Raw genomic sequence first — 16,846 nt, 5'->3', positions numbered from 1 at the left:
GTGATTCACCTTCGATGTTACAAGTTTACACGTCTTCAGATTTTTCTTCTCCTCAATATGTCGTCTTCTTTCATGCCTAATCTAATGATTCCATACATTTATAGATTGTTGACTTTTTCCAATCTTGCTTAGTTGACTCCAGGACCTGGTGAATTGTTTCCATCTTATATTCAATAATCTTCTTATCTATCAAATTACAAAAGAACAAGAACAAAAACTCTCTGTCTTTGGAAACTATTCACCAGACAAACAAAACGCACAAAACGATCATCATCACAAATCAGAAGAAGATGGAGGAAATAAAGAATCAAGAACTGGAAGAAGAAGAAGAAGAAGAAGCAGGAGGAGGATTAGGATCAACAACAATGGAGAAAGTGTACATAGCTGTAGGAAACGATGTACAAGAAGGTTACAAGACGATCCATTGGGCTATAAAGAAATGGAACAACATACCTATCTCCATTGTCCTTCTTCATCTCTGCAACATTTCTCAAGATTTTGTCTACACCCCTTGTATACAAATTTCTTTCTTCTCAATTCACACTTTTTCTTTTCCTTCTTGTATATCATATAAACTCATTTCACATACATGTGTGTATTCATCGTAGTTGGGAAGCTTCCAGCGAGTTCTGTGAGCGAGGAGAAGCTTCAAGTCCTCAGAAAATACGAGGAACAAAAGATCGACAAGTTGCTGTCCAAATACATTACTTTTTGTGGAAAGGTTTGTCCTTTTTCTGTGATTTCTGTTTTTATCATGGTAAGAAATCCAAGTAATCTTACATTTCATGTTAATAAAACAGTTACAGGTGAAAGCAGAGTTACTCAAAGTTGAGAAGCAGGATGACTCAATTCAAGTGTTGATTTTAGATTTAATCACAAAGCTTAGAATCACAAAACTCGTAATGGGGATCACTTTCATGAGATCTTCATCTTCTTGGTAACATTTTTCTTTAGTTTTCGAATTGACCTCTTTTAAACCTTAAATTATCAATTTCAACCTAAAAGTTAATTTGTTTCTTGTAATGCAGGAAATCGAAGAGTGCTATAAGCGGATCGTTTTATGTTTATCAAAACAAACCAGAATTTTGCGAGTTTTATATAATTTGTGGAGGCAAAATGGTTTTACTAAAGAGAGAGAACGATGTGAACAACAATAACAATATCAGAAGCTGGCTTGGTAAGATGTTCCATGATCCAGGGAGAAATCTAGACCGCTCATCTTCGAGCAATGATGATCCAACGGCTAGTGGAAGTCCATGGGATAATAATTTACAGGTGATAGAGAATTATTTCCAGCAATTATTGAGTTTGAATCTTGAAGAAGAAGAAGTAGTAGAGGAACACGAAAGCCGTGTTGAAGAAGAGCAAGAAGAAGATGACCTGGCACTAGACGTGCTGCAACATATGGTAAGGATACTGTCAGAGAATATGCTTTTTTATCGAATTGTTATTTACATTTTGATTAAATATTTTATACTGTTGTTGAAATTTTCAGAATGTAGCAGAGAAGTTAGATTATGTGAGAAGAAAAGTAAACGAAGCTAAGCTGATGATAGATGAGAAGAGAGAGGAAGTCAAAGTCAACGCTGAAAGATCCGACAAAGCTGAATGGGCAATCTCTTTATGCATTAGCAGAGTAATAGCTAAAGACCTAACCTTTTGGAATCATCCTAAACAAGAACTGAGGTTCTTTAAGTGTTAAAGTAACTTCTTTTTGGCTTGAATCAGATTGAAGAGCTTGAAGCCTGGATTAAAGAAGAAAACGAGAGACGAGAGAAACTTCAAGGGACGTTAGATTCGGATAAAGAATGTATTGAACAAGCGAAGAACTATGTCGAGAAAGGAAAAACAAAGCTTCATTCACTTGGTGAGCTTCAAGAAGAGCTGTCAAGCAAAGTTAAGACTAGGATGGAAGCTAAACTGCAGGTGGAGGTTGAGCTAGAGAGGGTTGTGTTACAGAGAGGAGAGATGATAACCGAGATTGAGAAACTGAGTAATCAGAGAGATGTTTTCAACCGTAGGATTGAGTTTTGCAAGGAGAAAGAGGCGAGAGGTCTGGTTTCGGAGGAAGAGGTGACATGCGGGTATAGAGAATATGTTGCAGAGGATATCAGAATGGCCACTGAGAGCTATTCTGATAGGTTGAGGTTGAAATCTGGTGGTAATTGGACAAATGTGTACCGAGGAAGGATCGAACATACAACTGTGGCTGTGAAAGTGATTGGTGCTGGTTTATCAGATGATGATTTTGGAGCAAAAGTCAAGCTTTTGAATGAGATTAGGCATCCTAATTTGGTAGCAATTGCAGGGTTTTGTTCACAAAGGCCTAAATGCATACTCTTTGAGTATATGCACAATGGGAACTTAAGGGATAATCTATTCACATCACAGAGGAAAACAAGAAGAAGCAAGATATTGAAATGGCATGATAGGATTCGTATAGCTCACCAGGTTTGCTCTGGACTCGGGTTTCTCCATTCCGTTAAGCCTAAACCAATCGTCCATGGTCGCCTTACGCCTTCTAAGATCCTCTTGGATCGTAACCTTATACCAAAGATAACCGGGTTTGGACTCATAATGCATAGTGATCAATCTGATACGAAACCTGATGTGATGGCTTTTGGGGTTTTGCTTCTGCATCTTTTAACGGGAAGGAACTGGCCTGGTTTGCTTAAGGCAATGTCAATGAACCAGACAAGCATTCTCAGGGATTTGGATCAAACAGCTGGTAAGTGGCCACTCGAGTTAGCTAAAGAGTTTGGTGCACTTGCAGTAAAGTGTTCTTCAGTTAACAGAGGAGGGAACTTGGATTTCTCAACCAAAGAGATAATGGAAGAGCTTGGTAAGATACGGGAAAAAGCCGATGAGTTTAAAATCATAGGAGGGTATGAGGAAGCAACCAATTTAAACATGGATGAAGGAGATCCGAATGACATACCAAGTGTTTTCATGTGTCCCATACTACAGGTATCAAAGTCCAAGTCCATATCTTTTCATTCTCCTTAATAGCAGCTCAAAGAGAAAGTGATTACTCACAATCTAACTCGTTAATGTTGCAGGAAGTAATGAAGAATCCACACATTGCAGCCGATGGGTTCTCGTATGAGCTTGAAGCCATAGAGGAATGGCTGAGCATGGGACATGACACATCTCCTATGACAAATCTGAGACTAGACTACCAGGTTCTTACACCAAATCATACCCTTCGTGCTCTCATTCAAGACTGGCATAGCAAAAAAGCAGCACAAGCTTCCTCATAGATTCTTTTTGTATAACCTCAAAAGGATTAAAATTGTGTAATTTTTGATTCACATCTCCTTTGTTAAGCTATAAAGCATACTTGTATTGTAGTAATCAGCAACAAAGAATCAACATTGACAAGCTTAACTCACAAATAAGATTATCAAAATGGAAATTATGCACATAGCTTTTCATATTACCTTACCTTGTAGTCAACAAAACAAAATCTACAATTCTTAGACATCTGCTGCTTTTTTTAAACTAATACTATCAAACACAAACAAACAAGGGAACATATTCAAAAGTAAAGGGATCACCACACCAAAAAAGAGAAACAAAGCAAGGTGAAGAAGAAGACGAAGATGACTGCTCCACCCTTTTTACGTAGTCGATACAGGAGAGAAAAGGCGAACAATTCGATCTTTCTGCTCTTGATATCGCCGCTCCAGAAAAGTCTCAATGATCTCCATGACCGAAACGAATCTCTTCATATGCTCCAACCTACGGCTTAGCTCAGCTTCTCTCGCCCTTGCTCGTCTCAGCCTTGCCTCCGTTTCCGCGAGCCGGTCTCGGAGATCGTCAACCACTGAATCGTCGTGCGATCGGCGACGGAGACTGTTACGCGATGAAAACGATTGATTGTGACCGTAACACATCGTTAGGAAGAGATAACACAAAAATCAATTTCTTTTTTGGGATTCTTCACTACAAGGAAGAGAGAAGACATTAACCGAAACGAAAACATTAATCAAGGGTGTTTTGGTCATTTAACATATAATTAGATATTTAATATAATGGTTAAAACCTTCTTACTGGCCAAGAGGGTTAAGTTTCCGTATAAATCAGTCACCGGCGGTGAAAGGAGGAGAAGGAGCAAAAACAATGGCGAAGCCTTCTTCTTCAGCTTTCTTCTCTGAAACCACTTCTCGTCTCCCAGACGACACCGTCTTCTTCTCTATATTCCCTGACTCATCTCTCTCCGGCGCCGGATCAGAAACCTCCGCCGCACTTCAATCGCTACACTTAGAAATCATCGATTTCGTTTCGCCGTTTACTTCTCCTTACATATGGCAGCACGAACCCTTCTCTCTTTCCATCGCGCTCTCCTCCTCTTGTGCTTGTACCGATACTGCTATGCCTCATCTCCACGGGAAGCTCAAGTACGGCGACAATCTGGAGGACGAATGGTTCGCTGTGTTCTTGCTTTTTCGTATCTCTGCTGCGTTTCCGTCTAATTCAATCCGTGTTTGGGACACCGACGGCGAGTTTCTCCTAATCGAAGCTGCTTTTCACCTCCCGCGGTGGCTTAATCCGGAGACTAGTCTCAATCGTGTCTTCATTCGCGGTGGTGACCTCCACATCGTTCCCAGAAGCCGCTTGCCTGATCCTTCTTTAGTTGCGTCTCTGCGATTTCTAATCGAGCGTGGTAACGAATCTCGTGCGACGGATTCTGTTCAATCCGCGTTGAAGAATCGGATTTCTGATTATCCCGAAAGAGCGTGGAGGAATATGCACCGTGTTAGGGTTAGGGTTCCGATATCAGTAGCTCAAGTGCTTAGACACGAACCTTTGTTGATTTCGCTTGCAGTGGAAGGGTTTTACGATCGTGATGTTGATTCAATGAAGCACGCAGCGAAGATGGAGAAGTTCTTGTGCAAAGGAAGAGACGAGGAGCTTGTGCTTGTTCTTGTTAAGATGTCTCGTGCAATGTACGGGCAGCTAGTGCAGCAGAAGTTTCAAGCACCAAATTGTTATCCTATGCCCAGTGTTAGCGACAGGGATGCTTACACTGAAGCTGAGCTAGGAATGAAAATAGCTTGTGGTTTGGAAATGATGTATCAGCAGAGGAAAAAAGGAGGAGAAGATGGGAAAGGAATTAGTTGGAGCAATTATAAGGAAAATCTTGAGAAGAATGGTTATTTTGAAGGATTGCTTTATGGTTCGAAGGAATACAAGAGGTTGATGGAGAATGCTGAGGAATACTACCAGAAGAGTTCTTCGTTTTCAAGGGCAAGGTAATAACGTAGCTTTTGTTTGTATTCAGAGAAAAGGATTTGTCTTTGAGTTGTTTGTGATCTTAATTTTTATGTGCAGAGACATTATGAGTGCGCCAGTGAGACGTATTGATGAGATTCTTGCTCTACCATTTACAGAGGATGACTTCAAGGGTCTGGAAGTTCCTGTTTCTGACAGTGATTCTTGGCTCTACGATGGTGAAGATGAGCTAAACTCTGTTCTTCAAGAGAGGCAGAAGGAGATGGAGTTTTATAACTCTAAGAAGGAACGCAAAAAGAAAGCAAAGGAGAAGCAAGAAGCTGGAAGCTCATCTGATGCAAACATGAACAATTTTGATCTCGGGGATATCTCAAAGTCGATGCAGCAATTCATCCAGAATGTATCAAGCTACAAAGGAGCAGAAGTGCCAGAAAGCAGGTTATCTATTATTTGAACATTAGCCATATTTCATGAACATCTCTTTGTCAATTTTAATCTCAACTTATTGTATTATCTTTGCTTGAATCCTGTAGGGATTTTAAAGAAGTAAATTTAGATGTTGATCGTTTCATGAAGGATATTGAGTCAGCGCTAGGGAGCCAAGCTCATGACGAACATGCTGGTGACGAAAGCGATGGCTCTGAAGGATCTTCGATGGACATGGATTTTGGTATCTTCTACTTTAAACTAATCATTTTTTGTTCTTGTGGCATGTTAGGTGTGGAGTGTGAGGACTCACTAAATTCTTTTGGTATGCAGATGACTTTGAAGATGATAGCGAAGGAGAAGAATCTAATGAGGATGCTAAGGAAAGTTTTAAGGAATCCTACTATGGAGTAATGAATGAGGAACTGAAAAACTCAACTCTTGAGAAAAGCTTTGAACATGTGAATCAACATTCATCTAAGCAAAAAGAGGTACCATCTTGGAGCCAATGTATCCTAGATTATCTGTGAAACTTAAGAGCTTCAAAATTGGATTGTAATGGTGATTATGTACATCTGCAGGAATCATCAAAGACTTCAGATGAGAAGGACGATGAATTTACACCAATTGATGCAGATTTCAACCTCGTCAAGAATCTACTTGAATCCTACTCTTCACAGCAAGGACTCCCTGGTCCTGCTTCCAATTTGCTCGGTCTCATGGGTTTGCAGCTTCCAAAGGATTCTAACGAGAAAAACTGAATGCTGACACAGATGTAGTTTTGGTTTACTTTTTTGTTTCATCACATTAATTTTGCTAAGTTTCTTAGATTTATTCTCGTGTGCCACGCTGTTGGATTTCTTGTGTTGTCGGAAGAAAGTACATGACATGTGAAATTCAAGAAAACAAACTTATGTACATGTACACTAATATTACACATCATCAAACCACAAAAGAACAAAAGAAAAAAAGATACTTTTTTTTTTCTTCTTTTCCAAACCCAATTTTTTCTCGACCACAGAAGTGAAGCAGAAACGCTTTCACGAGAGAGAGAAAAAAAAAAACCCACATGAAAAATATCCAATACTCTCAAATCATATTCATATCAATTCAGCTTCATGTTGCTAAGTCTCCATCACCATCATCTTTGTCCATTAGTAGATTCTTGAGAGATGACTTAGTGTTTTGTTGTCACTCGCTTCAAACAGAGAAACAATAGAAGTCTCCAGAAGCTATCCACGAATCTTGTGCTTCTTTCTTTTTTTCTTTTCTTCTTTTTTTTTTTGTGTGAGATTATTCGATTTTTGATACTGAAACAAAAGAGAAATAGTCTTATTCTTCTTCTCAATCTCCAGTTTATAGCTTCCCCATAGACGACAGCCACTGTTCCATGTTCTTCCCATCTGCAGATTTAATATCATGAGAACCAAGAACAATTCAATTTACAATTTAAAGACTACAATCAATTATGGTAGTATCAACCTAAAAAGCAAACTAATAAGATCATCTCAAAACATGCATAAAACTCAAATACTTGCTACTAATGAATGACGATAACGGAAACAAACATTACCAGTAGGAGAGAAGAAGCCATTAGAGATCTGATTCCCTGAACCATCGATAACTTTCTTGTAAAGAGGAACCAAAACCACAAAGCCACCACACTCATCGTCTTCAGTTTTAAACCCTGCTCCATGTGGCTCAACCCAACCAATTGACCACTCTGGGTCATCTGGTTCAGGAAACACAACATTCCCCATCTTGTCCTCTTCTCCTGATCCAGACCCTCCTCTTCCACCAATCCATCCTCTCTTGGTCTTCTTCACCGATGAAGAGGAGGAAGAGCCAGCCTTAGTAGTCTTCTTGAGTGAAGGACTCAATGAAGAAGATCCTTTAGTCATCGACTCTTTCTTCTCTCTATCTTTAGTGTTGCCACCACACAACCACCTCGGAAGACGAGGAAAAGAGACTGCCATCTTTTCTTTTCTTATCCAAGAACAACAAAAACTCCGAAAACCCCGGAGAAAACTCTAATCAACCAGCCATGGATCGATGCTTTATCTTCTTCTTCTTCTTCTTCTTCTTCAACCTGTTCACAATAAATAACCACTTTTTTATTAATCACCCCATCTTCAATAATAAAACCATCATAATAATAATGTCACCATTATGATGACACTGACCAAACACAAAACAAATACAGAATTGACTTTACACAAATTTCAGAGAAAATTTCCTAATCCATTTATACTGTTTGATGATGTGATCTATTAATATTTAACTCTCATCACATAGATTAAACACGAAATTTCCTAATTTAAGAAGGGAAAAAAAAAACACATTATCTAGTCTCAGATTTAATCTTTCTCGAATTCAATTTCAGATTAGAGACAACGCAGATCAGATATAAATATATTATTGTGGTTTCCTTAGAGGAGTGTTCATCAATGGAAAGTAGTAATTAATGTTTCATCAGATCGGTGGTCCAAGTAAATTATATGAAAATAAAAGCAAAGCGATCGAGAATTGAAGATAAAGAAGAAAGGAAGATCATCAAAAGCCTCCGATGTTAGTCAAAAACACGGCAAGGCGTCGCCGGATAATTCGGCGGAAATAAATGCGAAAAAATCGGAAGAATGAGAAAAATCTCCGGAAACGTAAATTACCCGAGAAGAAATTTACAAAGAAAAAAAATCAAATCGACGATCGAAGAAACCCTAAGAAGAGAATTGGCGTCGTTTCCTCCGTCCGTCGTCTATGACTCTCTTCTTCTTCTTCTTCTGAATTTCTGACTTTTCTCTGACTTGTACAGAGAAGCTCATCCTTGTGCTCTTCTTCCTTTATTTATATTACTCTCTCTTTCTTTTTTTTTTTCTTTTTTTTTTTAATTCATTGCCGTTTTTTCAATTGGGCCTCGCTTCTGGCAGAACTAATTAAGATTGATCCGACGGTTGGTAGCGGTTTACTTGCTTTCGTGGCAACTGTTTGTCTACGGTTCTACTGTACACTTCACGACACTTGATTCTACCTATTTTATTTTCATTAAGAAAAAAATAAACGAATATCAGGGGATTTATACGTAGTAAATCAACAAATTAATATTGATTTCTAAGACTGAACGATTTTTCTTATTAATTTTTTAATTTTTGGTATAATGATGATTATATCGGAATTTTCAATTGAAAATGAATTAAAAGTTCATGCATTTTCCCGGAAGCAATCATCTCGTTTCTGTATGGATTTTTGTGTAATTATAGATATGCTTTTAATTAATAATACTCCAAGTGATAATGTTAACTAACAAAAAGTTAATTAAATCGCAATTAAAGGTACCTTTAATCCATGTACTATATATATTGTCTCTTAATTTTTACTGTGTTATGATCTCTTAAACGTACTTCTAAACTTAATACACCATGAATGTTATTGTTACTAAAAAAAAATATTTATTTGATAAACGGTCGCAAAAAAACCTGCAAAATTATGGGTAACAACAGACGTCACTGTAAATACCAAAAAATATAAAAATCTAGACAACCTTTTCCCAATAGTTCAGCTTTTTGGCCCAATTACTAATTTATTTTCATATACGATGATTACGGATAAAATAGTGGATTTATTAGAATCTTAAGGTATATTACAATTAGGATATCCTATACACTTGTGGTTGTTGTTAAGATCACAAGCATTTGTATTATTAACGAAAAACATTGCACTATTATGCAATTCATGTTAACATGTAGAAAACAATGCAATTTTCTCAAATACCTTTCGGTCTTTACAATTTGTTAGCAGTTTCCACTTTCCATAGTACACTTTTTGTTTAGAGAAGTCAGAACCTTTAGAGAGCCAAAATTCTTATTAATAACAAATCAGATTCATACATACACTCGAATACTACTAATCAAACTATACTCTTTTTTATTAAGCCTCAAGAACACAGAGCTAAACACCAACTAGCCTCATCCAAGAATCGAGAATTTATTTTTGCTACTACCAGAAATATATCTAAAGATCCAAGACTTTTTTAACTAATCAAACATGGCACATACAATCAGGAGCAGGATAAGTATAAATCGACTGTTTTGGTTTCCTTAACCGAATCTGACCTTGTCTATTCACATGTCCTTCTCCAAGCGCTTGTTGGAAATCAGCCCATGTGATGCTTTTGTTGAGGAATAGCTGTCCTATTAACGCCATGTTTGGTCTGATTGTCTTGAGATTCTCGAATGTCCGATGACCAACAAGAGCGTTGTGCATGTTTCCAGGTGATGCAGAGATGAATATGTCACTGTGCATACTCACGTAGTAATCAAGGGCAGCTAGTAAAGAAGCTTTGCCTTTTATTCGAGCTCGTTCTTCTGAAGAAGCAAGACTTCTTTTGTCTTCCATTCTTGGGAATACTTGTCTTAATGTTGAGATTCTAGCTTCTCCTCCATACACCTGAAATTCCCAAATAGAAACGGTAGCATTATGATGCAGCCATGCAAGTATAACCGAAAAAATCCCCTGTTTTATTCTTTAAACCAGTCTTGAAACGCGTAATATTATAGAAGACACTGACCTTGTGGGATGCAAGATAGAGACGAGTATTGTTGTCAAATCCAAAAGCAGCTAGAAGAAGTCCCATTTCTTCTGGTGTTAGAGGACATCGTCCTTGACTTCTTAACTCTTCATCTGTGAATTGTGAATTCAAAACTCTTCCTTGCCATATCATTTGCCGGTATTTCGCCAATGCAAGTTTCTCGGCTTTGCCTCCACCAAAATCACACGCCGAATGTGCAGCCATGTCCTATGATCACAACAAGGATAAAACTTTTATGATCATATAACTCAAGAGGCCTCATCAAATGCTTCAAGTGGGATCCAGAAAGTATAATATACCTTATCAAAACGAAGATGAAGCACGGCAAATTTACCGGGCTCTTGTCTGCTATGTGAGTTGGTCATGTCTCTTAAATGATCCACATTTTTCTGATCTTTATTATTTCTCCATGATGGGTTTCTAAGACGGCTCACAAGAGCATCACCGAGTGATCTAATGTGAGGAACAAAGCGTAAAGCTTGGAAATTTACTTTGCATCTTAGCCGTTGGATCTCAGCAGGTAGGTGATCAAATGATAGACGGTGAGAGAATGGAGATATAGCAGCGATACCATAACTACAAAACAAAACAAAAATGATCCACACTTAGTCTCAAAGTTGGAAACTTCATCTACATATTTTTATTATGTTACGTTAGTCAAAGTAAAAGACATACCTTTGAAGAACCGGTGAGACGTTCTCCATATACCAATTCGCAGAAGCATGAACAGGTGCGGTTTTTACTCGGGTTTCACGGACTGCTGTACTGTAATACTCTCTTGTACTCCAAGAGTATTCATCAGGAAGTTCTCTGACTACCCTTATGTCATCTTTCAACGCATCAATAAAATGATCGACATCGAAGATATCAACAAAAGAACTGCACACGGAAAGAAGAAAACACACAACTTCAGCTTCGAACAACCCAAGGCAACAACAAAACTCATCTTTGAAGGAGGACAATTTATCAAGAAACATTACCTTGTATCTTGCCAAACAGGATTCACTTCAAGATACGGGATCACGAGAGTTGCGTTTAATATCTTAGCCACTGCAACTGCATCACATATCCCCATTCGTTGCTGATTAAGTCCTCCATCGAGAAATACCTGAATATATCCTTCAGACTTAACCGGTAACGCTGCTCCAAGACAACAAGATTAGTCAGAGATCAGTATAATCAAACAACTAAAGGGAAATTTTCTAACACTTTGTCAATCCTTACCAGGGGAATTTCCCAAATCAATACAAGGACTCCATCCTTGATCAGTCAATGGCCTCCACAGATCAGACTGTTCTCCACTTGACTGAGATTAAAAAGAGACAACCAAAAAAAAAGCCAGAAATATCTTAACTGTCTGAATTGGGAAAAGAGATCATGAAGAATCATTTAAATTATCAGATTTTACCCGTTGCAAAGCGCTCTTTAGCAAAGATAAATGTCTTGGCTTTATCGTGATCACTTCCTGCAAAAAAAAATGGTTTGCTTATAATCAAAAGAGAAGTTCACAATTTGACTCAAGAGAAACTCTTTGACTTGAAATTGAAACAAGTGTAAGTTTATTTTCCGGTCCCAAACTAGTCAAATTCCTAATAAATCCAGAGAAATATTTAACCAAATCGTTAGTAAACACTATAAAATTCAACAAACACAACCACCGTTGATGTCTCTTTCTCATTGTCTTTCTACGAATGTATTCAAATTAAGAAACTTCTTCATTAGGCAAATTGAAACTACTATTTCTGGATATCCATATCCTAAGACCATAGTTCAATATACTTTCCAGAGACAACAAAAAGAAAATCCCAAAAGCTGATAATTTTGCATTTTCCTGGAATCCAACCAAAAGAATCCCGGGAAAATAGGAAAAGAAAGAAGAAAATTTTATCGTTTGCCCCAACTTACAGATGACGAAGACGAAGTGGAAAGGTTGTTGCAGAGGAAAACGACGAAGAGGAGCACGGAGAGAATCCTTCTTCTCAGGAAGAAATTGTCATTCGCAACATAAAGATTCATCCTTTATTTCTTCTCAGGCGAGCTAAAAAACGAACGAACCCAGATCCAGTTCCAAGGAAAGTTCAAGGCTTTATTATATACCCAATCAATCAAACACCAAGGAAACGAAAGATCACAGAAGACGACACAAAGGCAGAGTCAGAAAGAAACGAAACCAGAGTCACATGAATCAGAATGCTCTCTTGTCACTTTCTCGCTACTTCTTCTTCTTGTTCCACTTTTTCCGGGCTTTTGGTGAATCTTCTTCTCTTCTTCTTCTTCTTCAACACACTTAGCAAGTTAGGATTAAAAATGTTGATCAAGTTCCCAGAACGGTTTATAGTAGTAAAGACTAAAAGAGAGAGAGAGAGAGAGAGAGAGAGAGAGAGAGCGCGTGTGAATGCGTCTCTCACATGGACACCTGTTCATTAAATTTGATGTCCTGTCTCCATGGGGTCCCCCGTCTTAATACAGTGAATTAAAACACGGCGAAATTTTTCACTTTTTTGTATTCTCCCGTGACACCTAAATGGAGATTACATTAATTTAATTATATTCTTCAGACTCCTGAATGACAACGTTGCATAATTATTGATATTAATCCCACTTAATTGCGGTATTATACTTTACTTATTGAAAACTTTTAAGTTCGATGGCCTGTTATATGGAAAAGAATTTTCATATCAGGCATCTTATCTTTAAAAAAAAAAAGCAAATGCTATAAGGAAACAAAATCAAGAGATATTAATACATCATATGTTTTTTGTTCTTTCCTTATATGACTCTTTCCTTTTAATATAGCAGATTTTGTCTTCTATATGTGGTTGATATGGATAAATAATTACTATGAACATCTTAGTAAATGATTAACATAAGACTTTTTAAGGAAATTAAATTGTGAAATACTAACATTTTATAACGCCTAAACGTACATCATGCTTCTATATATGTTATGTGTTTCACAATTTATTAAAGGGAAAATTGATTTTAAAGGATGTTTTTTTAAAAATTTGTCCATCTATGCCTTCTTTTTTTAAGTTTGGTATATTAGGTTTTAAAATAAGAAAATGCTCAATTATATCCTTACTTAGATTATATGAAAAAAAACATCAAACTTTTTGACAAAAAAAAAAAAAAACATCAAACTAGGAAAATTTCTGTAAGAAAAAAAAGATATTTTTAAATCTAAAAAAATCAAAAACATATATTATTTTTTCCTTTTAAAAAAAACTCTTCTCATTTAATATTGTAAAAAGGTAAAAAAAACCAAAGATAGACTCGACGATGTCAAAATTTTCTGAAAAATAAAAACTTCATTTGTTCGTGATTATCAAACCTAAACTAGGAAGATCGTTTGAGACTAGCTCTTTAATATTGTTAGTTTTTAATTTTTGGTCAAACTCAAGAACTGTATATACACCTCACGTTCACTCAAAATAAAAATATATGATTTCTAGATATTAGGGAATACAAAATATTTTGTTTCCTTTAATTTATGATTCAATTTCCTTGTATAAGATAGTTCTAAAAATTCGTAGAATACATTTTCTAAAATATGAAGAACAAAGAGTAAAGTGTAGAATTGATGATCTAACTTTTGTAGAATATAGGGTAAAGTGTAGAAAATAAATTCTAAAATTTGTAGAATATAGAGTAACATGTAGAATACATATTCCAAATTTTGTAGAACACCAACCAAACCTGAGTTCTAATTTTTTTAGAAGATATATATATATTCTAAAATTTTCAGAATAAGTGCAATGCGAAGAATTTGTAATCTACAATTTTTAGAACATGTAGAGTGTGCAGAATTCATAATCTAAAATATTTAGAATACAGAAGATGTATTCTAAATATTGCAGAATGATTTTTTTCAATATCAAAATCAACTTACTTTCATCCAAAACTCTTTTGTTTAACCTTAAATCTTATTAATCTTTAATTGTTGATATGTTTTAATTTAAAAATTAATTAAAAATTAATTTTATTTATTTAAAAGGATAATTTAGGTATAACTGACAATTAACCGCAGAAAGCCTAAAAGGACAAATTTTTAAAAAAACATCCTTTAAAATCAAAACCCCCTTTATTAAATCACAAATATAAGTATTCTGTTGACTAAAAACGTAAAAATCCCATGAAAATGCCATTAAACGTAAAAGAATTAACACGTTACGCACTCATCAAGTTTTTAATTGACAGGGTCATTTACAAATATTTAAGGACATATCTAATTACCATTATTTTGTCACCCTCACATAGTCACATACACAAAGTCACAAACAAAAGCTAATGGCCTTGGATTAGATTAGTAGTTGCTGCCTAATGCCTATATAAATATCCTCGTGAAAATAAACCCAAAAAAAATCAGAAAAGGCTGTGAAACAAAAATAAAACATTGGGAATAAGATAAGAGTCCATTTTATATTATTATTTTTATTAGATTTTTGGACCGTTAGGACAAATAAAGACAGCTTTTTTATTTTTGTTTTCCGAATAGACAGCTTATATATATTTTATATTTTTTTGGTCGACATATATATACGCATGGCTGGAACGAAAATTTCAGTTTTTCTCTTATGCAAATATTTTGAGAAAATAAATATATATTTTTTAAAAAAAATTATGTGAATATGGTTAGAGGCACCGACACTTGGCTCTGTGTTCTTCTTCCCCATTAATAGCATCTCCAAAGGGAGACTCTTCTTTAGAGGTTCATGTCATACTTTTAGAAAAATTTATGATTAAATTGAAGTTATGAAGCTATTAAATCATGTTTTGTTTTTCATGCTTCAATGGTGAACCCCATAGAGGTTCTAAAAAATAAATATTTATTTTTATTTTAAATATAATTTTTAATTAAAAAAACAAAAACTAAAATTATATCTTAACAAAAACATAAAAGCATATCAATTACACTTCAAGCTTACATCTAAAATTATAGAGAAACAATCAAAGTTACCAAATATTACAAAATTCTGACTTCTCAGCCTTTCATATTTTTTTCTTCATCTATTATTTAGCATACCAATATACCAAAACTATATTTTAGCTAATCAATTCCTTACTAAATTACTACCAAGAAAATTGGTGCCTGAGGGAAATATAGAGAGAGAGATGTGATCACCAATGTTCTTCGCCACACCACAAAGCTCGACATCATCAAACCTCTCGTTCACATGAAAGTATCCAACAATACACAAACCTTGAGCCACGTAATGCTCCTCGATCTACCACAATAAAAACAAACACATCTGAATCAGTATATAAAGATACTGACATCAAATCTCTCTCAAGCACAGTTAGAGATCAAACGAAACAAGATCTGAATTTTGCATGTTTAAATAGGAATAACAGTATGAACTGAGAATCAAGCAACAAGAACTTGCTAATGATAGCATATGCAGCTGCAATTACATTTTAAGTACTCTTATGGCTGCACTGAAACAGAAGCAGAACACTCCACAACAGATCAAAGACTTGTCTCACCTAGTCACAGAAGCAATATCACTAATGATCAAGAGGCAGAAGAAACAATCTACACAACCTTCATGCTGCTAAAAAACATAACCTACACTTTGTGATTCCGATCAAAATTCTCTAACCTTAAACAAACAACCTAAGCCTCAATTCGTCTTCAAACTTAGCTAAGAACATAGATAGAGACTGCATATTGATTGAAATAACCCTAATTTCGCATCATATAAAAACCCCTAATTTTCTTAAAATCACATAAACCCTAATTTCGAAAACCTATAATTTAACAACATCTAGTAATCCTTTGAGATGAGATTCATACCTGGACAATGAAATTGGAGCTTCCTTCTAGCTAATTCCGGATTTTGAGAACAAACCCGTCGAATCTCACAATCGAATCTCTCCCCTTCTGAACCAAATATACTCGATCGTCTACCAAGACAGTGAAGATGTTGATAACAACCGCAAACAACCTCGAAATATCGACGATACAAGATGGAAAAGCTTCGACGATTTCAAAGAATAAATCTTCTTCTCTGTCGCCAAAAGAGACTCAAAGGAAGAAGAATTATTTTTTGCCACAGAGAGAAAGAGAAACAAACGACCCTTTTTTTTTCTCTTTCTTCTACAATTACCAACCAATAAAAAAAGAACACGTGGCTTAAGGAGCGATCGTAAAACACCTTCGTTAAGCATCGCTCCTTCACAATTTTCATTATTTTTATTTATTTTAAATCATCATAAATTCTAATTTTTGGTTTACCACCTCCCTTTGGAGATGGTCTTACAGCCTGACTTAAAGATTTTTCATATCTATCAAAAAGATCCACTCTTCTCGCTTCGTGTCCTTTTTTTTTTTAGTCTCTTCTTTTCAACCACTTTTTTTTTTCTTTTACTAGTTTTTAATTTCCCCATCAATGAATGTGTCCTCTATATTAATATGGTTCTCTATCAAAACATTAACCAATAATAATAATTATCACATTCATTACTACTCTTTTTTCTACGTTTGGCTAAACATCTACCAAGTTACTCGAGAACGAATATCACTCCTTTAAATTATACACACTTTTTGTTAGGCGAGATTTGTAACATGCATATTTATTATATACTCCGTTTGGTAAACCG

The 16,846-nt window shown here is 35.8% G+C and overlaps 6 protein-coding genes across 6 annotated transcripts; 2 read left to right on the top strand and 4 right to left on the bottom strand.

Moving 5' to 3' along the window:
- Positions 1–290: 290 nt before the first annotated feature.
- Positions 291–3,422, top strand: LOC17875444 (putative U-box domain-containing protein 50). The gene is made up of 7 exons (XM_006279414.2): positions 291–513; positions 609–721; positions 801–937; positions 1,029–1,407; positions 1,496–1,636; positions 1,729–2,967; positions 3,060–3,422. The coding sequence occupies exons 1-7, from the start codon at positions 291–293 to the stop codon at positions 3,258–3,260; spliced, it is 2,433 nt and encodes an 810-aa protein (XP_006279476.2). The 3' UTR covers positions 3,261–3,422.
- On the bottom strand, positions 3,401–3,940 carry LOC17876607 (protein SKIP34). The gene has a single exon (XM_006281917.2). The coding sequence runs from the start codon at positions 3,894–3,896 to the stop codon at positions 3,621–3,623; it is 276 nt and encodes a 91-aa protein (XP_006281979.1). The 5' UTR covers positions 3,897–3,940; the 3' UTR covers positions 3,401–3,620.
- Positions 3,941–4,080: 140 nt separating this feature from the next.
- On the top strand, positions 4,081–6,579 carry LOC17875539 (protein ecdysoneless homolog). Its single transcript, XM_006280082.2, has 5 exons — positions 4,081–5,255; positions 5,335–5,673; positions 5,769–5,905; positions 5,995–6,152; positions 6,243–6,579. Exons 1-5 carry the CDS (start codon positions 4,123–4,125, stop codon positions 6,420–6,422), a joined length of 1,947 nt encoding a protein of 648 aa, XP_006280144.2. The 5' UTR covers positions 4,081–4,122; the 3' UTR covers positions 6,423–6,579.
- LOC17877258 lies at positions 6,558–8,476 on the bottom strand. The gene is made up of 3 exons (XM_006279441.2): positions 8,328–8,476; positions 7,235–7,750; positions 6,558–7,064 (listed from the first exon to the last, which is right to left on the bottom strand). Exons 2-3 carry the CDS (start codon positions 7,635–7,637, stop codon positions 7,018–7,020), a joined length of 450 nt encoding a protein of 149 aa, XP_006279503.1. The 5' UTR covers positions 7,638–7,750; positions 8,328–8,476; the 3' UTR covers positions 6,558–7,017.
- A 1,014-nt stretch (positions 8,477–9,490) lies between these two features.
- Positions 9,491–12,620, bottom strand: LOC17876541 (O-fucosyltransferase 39). The gene is made up of 9 exons (XM_023789242.1): positions 12,418–12,620; positions 12,152–12,284; positions 11,655–11,711; positions 11,471–11,552; positions 11,227–11,386; positions 10,922–11,125; positions 10,546–10,822; positions 10,226–10,453; positions 9,491–10,104 (listed from the first exon to the last, which is right to left on the bottom strand). The coding sequence occupies exons 2-9, from the start codon at positions 12,260–12,262 to the stop codon at positions 9,697–9,699; spliced, it is 1,527 nt and encodes a 508-aa protein (XP_023645010.1). The 5' UTR covers positions 12,263–12,284; positions 12,418–12,620; the 3' UTR covers positions 9,491–9,696.
- Positions 12,621–15,110: 2,490 nt separating this feature from the next.
- LOC111831613 (ER membrane protein complex subunit 8/9 homolog) lies at positions 15,111–15,471 on the bottom strand (the record flags this gene model as incomplete). The annotated part of the gene is given in 2 exon segments (XM_023786530.1): positions 15,111–15,356; positions 15,358–15,471. Coding segments are annotated over 2 exon segments (162 nt in total), but the record flags the coding sequence as incomplete, so codon positions are not given.
- Between the last annotated feature and the right edge of the window lie 1,375 nt (positions 15,472–16,846).

The sequence above is a fragment of the Capsella rubella genome, unplaced genomic scaffold (assembly GCF_000375325.1).
Source record: "Capsella rubella cultivar Monte Gargano unplaced genomic scaffold, Caprub1_0 scaffold_8, whole genome shotgun sequence".
In the NCBI taxonomy this organism is placed as follows: Eukaryota; Viridiplantae; Streptophyta; class Magnoliopsida; order Brassicales; family Brassicaceae; genus Capsella; species Capsella rubella.
This window is presented reverse-complemented; position numbering and strand designations above follow the sequence as displayed.